Source organism: Diplodia corticola, assembly GCF_001883845.1.
Source record: "Diplodia corticola strain CBS 112549 chromosome Unknown scaffold21, whole genome shotgun sequence".
NCBI classification, from domain to species: domain Eukaryota; kingdom Fungi; phylum Ascomycota; class Dothideomycetes; order Botryosphaeriales; family Botryosphaeriaceae; genus Diplodia; species Diplodia corticola.
In genome coordinates, this window is record NW_017971500.1 from 268,474 (window position 1) to 276,286 (window position 7,813).

The 7,813-nt window shown below is 44.0% G+C and overlaps 1 protein-coding gene across 1 annotated transcript; it reads left to right on the plus strand.

The window, feature by feature from the left end:
- Positions 1 to 6,644: 6,644 nt before the first annotated feature.
- BKCO1_2100081 (an1-type zinc finger protein) lies at positions 6,645 to 7,225 on the plus strand (the record flags this gene model as incomplete). Its single annotated transcript, XM_020272740.1, has 2 exons — positions 6,645 to 6,741; positions 6,810 to 7,225. 2 exons carry the CDS (start codon positions 6,645 to 6,647, stop codon positions 7,223 to 7,225), a joined length of 513 nt encoding a protein of 170 aa, XP_020130972.1.
- Positions 7,226 to 7,813: the final 588 nt, after the last annotated feature.

Genomic DNA, 7,813 nt, shown 5'->3' on the forward strand with positions numbered 1-7,813 from the left:
TATTCTTCTTTATCCTACTAATAATACTATTATCGGCGTATATATCGAGCCGTATATAGCTATAGCCGTAGAAGGCGCCGCCGCTAAGCGTACGTCGCTCGAAAGAGCGAAGAAATAGCTAGAGCTAAATAAGAACGATTTTATCTTTCTTAAAAAGAACGTCGTATCGACCGTAATAGATATAACTCTAAAGCTTATTCTAAGCGGTAAGAATACGACCGCCGGCCGTTATAATATACGTATAACTATAAATAAGCCTTATATCTAGAAGGCTATAAAAGAGTTAATAAAAAAATAGCGCGAAAAGTTTAACCCGCTAGCTAGAGCGAAAGATATAAGCTAGATCTTATAGAATTTACTCCGCGAGGAAATCGCCCGACCGTCTATAATAGTACGTACTAGTAGACCGTAGGCTTCTAGGGAAATCGTCTAACCGTCTATAATAATACGTACTACTACTAAACCGTAGGCTTCTATAGTACTATAAAGTATCGCGAAGTAAATACTAACGTTAAACTTCTAACTAATCTTTCTCGTCGTATAGGATAATATACTCGTTCGAGTACGCGCTAATATTATAAATAAAATAGTATATATATTCTTTCTAGCTACTACCGCCAATTCGTAAGAACCTCTAAAGAGGCCTAATATAGAGTATAATACGATCGTCGAACTTACCCGATTTTAAATTCTAGAACTCTAGTAGAGATACCAGTTTAAACCGATAACTATAGATAGATCTATAGTAGAAGAAGAAGATAACGATAGTATTCGAATTCTTCTTACTATCGCTCGTAGTCTTAGCTAGTTTCGCTTAGATCTAGTAGCTATAGATACTAAGAGTAAGACCGACGAAGTTAAGAGTAGTAGTAGTAGTAATAGAACGAAGAGAAAACGAGATAAAGAGAAAGATAAAAGCGAAGAAGAGGAAAAGAATAATAAAAATAAAAGATCGAGAAACGAGGGGTCTTCGTTTCTAGAGTAAAGCGATAGTAATTACTAACGCGATTCGATAAGTTTTTTTTAGTCTCTAGTAGCCTATTTCGTAGTATAGCGGCCCTAACGTTAAAGATAATAAAGTTACTTATAAAAAGATATAGTCGGGGATAGTTATATAGTTAAAAGAAAAGACTAACGGAAAATATAATTCTATCCTTTAAAATATTCGTTATATTTAAATATAATATTAAAGTTTAATATTTATATTCTTTCGAGCTAAGATAGCGCTAGAAATTATAGATATAGAATTACGGCTCGTAATAGACCGGGGCGTAATAGGAGTACGTAGGGATTACGGGTACGGAATTACGAGTCGTAATAGGCCGGGGCGTAATAGAAATACGCGGGAATTACGGGTATAGAATTACGGCTCGTAGTAGGCTAGAGCGTAATCGGGATACGCGGGGATTACGGATACGAGATTATAACTCGTAATAGACCGGGGCGTAATCGGAGTACGCGGGAATTACGGGTACGAAATTACGGCTCGTAATAGACTAGGGCGTAATAGGAATACGCGGAAATTACGGGTACGAAATTACGGCTTGTAATAGGCCGGGGCTTATATACGCGCTAGTTTTTTTCCCGATAGGCGAATAAAATAAGGGATTAGATATTATTTTAACTTAGATTATAACGTCTATCTTAACCGCTTTACTCTACTATACTCTTATAGCCGCTTACTATTACCTACTAGCTATCTCCGCTATAGCCTCTATACGCCTATCGCCCTTCGCACGATAAGACGATATAGGCGGATATACGGGCGAGACGATAGAGAGAGAGAGAAAAATAGACTAGAAACGACGAGTACTAGCGCCGTACTATATAAAGTTATTTCGATAACTACGTTTTAGGCTGCCTTTAATAGTAATAGCGCTAGTAAGAAAGAAATTTCTTATTATATAATATTACGTCTAAATATATAAATGCTTAATATATATATAGTACTATCTATATACGCTTAAATAAGAATTAATAGAGTATAACCGTATATAAACTTATCTAGTTCGTATTCGTAACTTACCGTAAGCCGCGTAGGAATACGTAAAAGAATAACTAGTATTCGTATTCGTAATTAGTCTTACCGTAAGCCGCGTAGGGATACGTAAATAAGAAACTAGTATCCGTATTCGTAATTAGTCTTACCGTAAGCCGCGTAGAAATACGTAAATAAGAAACTAGTATTTATATTTATAATTAGTCTTATTATAAGCCGCGCGGGAATACGTAAATATAATAACTAATATTTATATTTATAATTAGTCTTACCGTAAGCTACGCGGAGATACGTAAATATAATAACTAATATTCGTATTCGTAATTAGTCTTACTATAAGCCGCGCGGGGATACGTAAATATAATAACTAATATTTATATTCGTAATTAGTCTTACCGTAAGCCGCGCGAAAATACGTAAATAAGAAACTAGTATTCGTATTCGTAGTTAATCTCGTATATAGTACTCTTAAATAGTAGTAGGCTATAGTTTATATACGACCCGTCTTTTATTCGTATCGCCGAGAATATAGTAAGTTCTTTAATAAGATAGGCGCGCTTCTTCCGGCGATAGTAGAATATATAAGATAGGCGCCTTCCCCGTCTATTTCTATAGTAAAATCTATTCTAAACTATAGGCCTTCTAAGTATACTACTAGTAGCGCCGACGTACGATAATATCTATAAGACTACCGCCTAATTCGGCTAGGCGGAATACCCGGCGCCTCTTCTTTATATTCTAAGAACGTAGTAAGCTTACTCTACTATATACTTATTAAAAGCTGGCTTATTTTACTACGTAGAACTCCTACCGTTAATCTATAATTACGTTCCGTTATTAACCTAGACCCCTAGCTATAACGGTAGAAGAGAAAGAGATTTATCGCGTATCTCTAGATACGAGAACGAGTTACGTTCGAGTTTACCTCGCCACGCTAGCCGGCCTAGATATAATAATTAACTATACTCGTAGATATCTCGCTAGGAGAACGGGTTATAATCGAGATTATCTTACTACGCTCGCCGGTCTAAATACGAGAACTAATTACGATTAAGATTATCTTACTACGCCCGCCGGCCTAGATACGAGAACCGGTTACGATTAAGATTATCTTATTACGCTCGCCGGCCTAGACACGAGAACCGGTTATAATCGAGATTATCTTACTACGCCCGCCGGCCTAGATACGAGAACTAGTTATAATTAAGATTACCTTACTACGCTCGCCGGTCTAGATACGAGAACCGATTACGATTAAGATTATCTTACTACGCTCGCCGGCCTAGATACGAGAATCGGTTATAATCGAGATTATCTTACTACGCTCGCCGGCCTAGATACGATAGATTATAATCGAGATCGCCTTACTACGCTCGCCGGTCTAAATACGAGAATTAGTTACGATTAAGGTTATCTTACTACGCTCGCCGGCCTAAATACGACGGGTTACGATTAAGATCGCCTTACTACGCTCGCTAGCCTAGATACGAGAACCGGTTACGATCGAAATTATCTTATTACGCTCGCCGGCTACGCTCGTAGATACGCCTTTACTTTTATCTTTCGTATAGCTCTAATCCGCCCCCGGCTAGTATCTATATAGATAACCTTCTAAAAGAATCTATAATCGGTAGTATATAGGAAGATTTATATAAAGACGTATATATAGAAAATATACTTTCTAGCGCTCGTATAAACGTCGATAAAAGAGATATAAAGCTCTTAGCCGTATAGAATAACGACGAAGAAGATAGATTAAACTATATAATTAACGTAGCTTCTACGATAGTATCTAGTTTAATAATCTTAGTTTAAAGAATCGAGGATACTACGTTCTAGTATATACCCCTAGATATTAAGGTACTCGATTTAGATACCGCCAATCCTTAGGTTAGAAGTACGGTATATAAGTATCTAGAATTACGTTCGTTAGTCGAGCTAGAGAGAGAAAGGCTTCGCCTATTTTATTCTATTACTCGAGTAAGTATCGAAGACTTATAAATACGATATAAGGGCGGGTCGTAGTTTAGCTACTAGATAAATAATCGTAGAAGACTCTACTTAGTTTTAATTCCGGGTTTACGTTACGGTCTAGATAAATATATCTATTCTATATCTAAGTTAACTATAACGCGCCTAATAATAGCTTATTACGGGTTATAACTCTATAATATAGTCGGCGACGCTATTTTCGCCTAAGCTATAACGAGAAGCGAGGCGTTAAATCGATTTATCTACTAAATCTCTTATTAGTATAGGAAAGCCGTATACTACCGTATCGATTATATTATTATTAAAAATATAGCGGCGAATAATCGACGTAAGATATACTATTCTAGAGAGCTTATCTATATTTATCGTTCTAAATATATTAAAAACCCCGGACGTCTATTCGTACTAAAGAAAGAAGGCGGGGCCGTAATAGACGCTACTATACCGGGAATATAGATATATATCGTAGAAGAGAAAGCGAATTCTAGATTTTTAAGTCTTCGAGAATTACTTCTAGGAGATATTAAGGATAATACCGAGCTATAGTAGATCTAGACTAACGGAGTAGTCTTTTCGCTATTATAAGCTCGAGATTATACGTTTAAGACGGTTTCTTAAGCCGTTAAATAGTAACTAGCGACTATTAAGGTTATTATAAACGCTATTAAATAATATTTCTTAGATTATTACCGCCTAATCCTTCGAAGCTAACTAATACTAGAATTAGAGATACTTAATATATTACTACGTAGCTATAGTATAGTATTAATACTTCTTATCTTACTACTTTATAGTTTGCTATTCGTAGTAAAAATCCTAAGTAATAAGATATATCGGTATATATATTATTTCTTAGACGTTAATATTCGAGTATAAGCCTATCTTATCCCTACTACTATTATAGAGTATACGTTATAGCTATCCCGGAGAGATTTTATAATTATAAGGCTTAGAGTAAGCCTTCTAATACCTCTAAGATAGAGTAACGAAGACTATCTCTTAATTCTAAGTTTTATCTACGATAGTAAAACTATACTATTTTACGTTAGACTATTATACTTTAATAAAGCTAATATCTCGTATATCGTCGAGTGTCTAATAGGATACGGCGCGGTTTAGCTAAAGAAATATATAAGAAGAGCTATAGTAAGAACTACTTCGCTTTTTATCGATAAGTAGAGAATTAAGTATAAGAACGGGCGTTTCGGTCTTAAGCTATTAGTTAATTACGTAGCTTATTATTTAGATAGAATAGACGAGAAGAGGTGCTACTAGATACTAATACTTAACTACTTAAGAAGGTGGGAGTGTTTAGAGATAATATACGAAGAGAATAATAGTATTATATCTAAAGAAAGGGGATATAAGCGAGCGTACTAACTAAAAGGAAGACGGAGGCATCGAGGAGGGATATAATTTACTTTGAATTTGCTAATTACTTATCGATGATAGTGTGGGCATAACTTTAGATATAGGTTAGAAAAAAGGTCACTGCATACAAAGACATTAATTGCCCGTAGCGGGCATTCGCTCGCAATCCCGCCCTACACCGCGTAATCGGGAAAGCGGGCAATTGCGATTGCGCACGCGTTTACTCGCAGCGGGCATTCGCTCGCAATCCTGCCCTGAACCGCGCAATTAGGAATCGCGAATGCGCACGCGTTTACGCGCAGCGGGCATTCGCTCGCAATCCCGCCCTGCACCGCGCAATCAGGAAAGCGGGCAATTGCGATTGCGCACGCGTTTACGCGCAGCGGGCATTCGCTCGCAATCCCGCCCTGCACCGCGCAATCGGGAAAGCGGGCAATTGCGATTGCGCACGCATTACTCTCCCGCGCTGCCAGCCTGCCCGCCTACCTTCTACCGTTCTCGAGGGGCTCGTGGAGTCGCGCTGCCGTCGCAGGCGCATTGGCAGCAGTCGCAGCCGCCCTTTGTCGAGCCGTGAGCCGAAGCCGGAACGGCTGCGCGGGCGAGCGCGTGCAGGGCCGGGGCTGGGGCTGGGGCGAGGGCGCTGCAAGAGCCGCAGGACGCGAGGCGCTTGCTCGGCGGCGCTGGAGCTAGGCGCGCGATCGTCTCGTCTTATCTGCGCTGGACGAATGCCCATGGACCGCGTGCACATGACCGTTGGCGCGAGTGCTGGGCCGATACGTGGCAGGCCGTCGCCGCGAGGCGAGAGAGTGCATGGACGATGGCCAGAGCCGGGCGTGCAGCGACGCGGCCCTGGGCCGGCGTCAAGGCGGCGACTCGAGACGTTCGGCCGGCACGTAGTCCGAGTAGCGGAGCCACAGGCGGTGCTTGCCAGGGCCTGAGCCGGGGCGCTGCAGCGGGAGCTGGCCAGATGATGCACAGCACAGCAGGGCCCTTCCAGGTCGTGCTTCTTAACGCTTCGCCGCCGACACCCTCTTCTCGTCATCAGCCCCCCGGAGCCGCCTTTGCTCCCTTTCACCGTCCCTTGATTATTCACCACCTGGCCCCGGCTACTTATAACCCCCAGCCGCCCCCGACTGCCTCGCCATCTCACACCTGCCACCCGTCGCCCACCACCTTGACTCCGTCATTCCGTAACTCCGTCACCCTGCCACTCGGCCTCACGCGACGCCTTGCCCCGTCGGTCATCCACACCTCTGCCTGTCACCCGCCTGCCAGCCCCACGATGCGTTCCAACAGCATCTCGTCCATGTCCTCGTCCTCATCCGCCTGGGACTGCGAGGACTCGGTGCAGATCTTCGTCAAGAACATTGCCGGCGAGAGTGAGTGCAGCCGCCGCGGCCACGGCCCCCTTACGCCCAGCCGCATCCTGTTGCTAACGCGGCCGCAGCCTTCCCCCTCACCATCCCGGCAGACACGTCGATAGATACGCTCAAGAGCCTGCTCGCGCTCCGCACAAACCTGCCGACGACGGACCTGCGTCTGGTGCACGCCGGCAAGCACCTCACATCGGCCGAGTCGACGCTGTCCGACTACAACATCACGCGTGACTCGACGCTGCACCTGGCGCTCCCGGTGCGAGGCGGGATGCCGCCCAAGAAGATCCGCTGCAGCTACAAGGACTGCAAGGACGCAGCGCAACGCATCGTCGGCGACTGCGGCTTCTGCTCGGGCCACTTCTGCGGACGTCATCGCCTGCTGGAGGACCACAAGTGCTCGGGGCTCGAGGACTGCAAGAAGGAGAGCCACGAGCGCAACGCCGAGAAGCTCAACTCGGAGCGCACCGTCGCGATACGCGGCATCTAGATCACGCGTCTTTGTCTTCTCGGCCGGCCGCCATCATCAGTGCTACTACTACTTCCGGACATACTTACGACATGCGATAAGCGATAAGGGTTCATATATTTTCAAAGGAGTTTCGGGGGGAGTCATCGATCTACGGGAATTGCTTTTCGGCTTGCTTGTCGCTGCTCTTAGCGGTCCGTTTTTGGAGGCCAGGCGTTACTTGGACCACCGGTGGCTTTGGATTGCTTTTCTTGCGGATCACGCTATCGCGCTTACCTCCAGGCTGTAGATGCCACCGACTGCTGCGACTACCTGGCAGTATACTATTAGTCAATTAGCTAATCTGCGCTCTTGAGCGTGCTTCCTGCACCGCCACCTTGTCCCGTCACATTCCCGTTGCTGATGCGACTGCCTGATGACGACGCAAGCCAACCGCGGGCCGTTATTCTCGTGACACCTGCTGCCGCAAATCCCGCTGTTTCGCCGCCTCGTCGATCCCGTAGCTCGGCAGATTCGTCGGTGGCGCGCGCATCCCATCAGCCCGTTGTTGTACGAAGCCTGAAGCCTGAAGCCTGAAGCCAGCAATCCCGGTCGGCGCCAGCCTCCTCC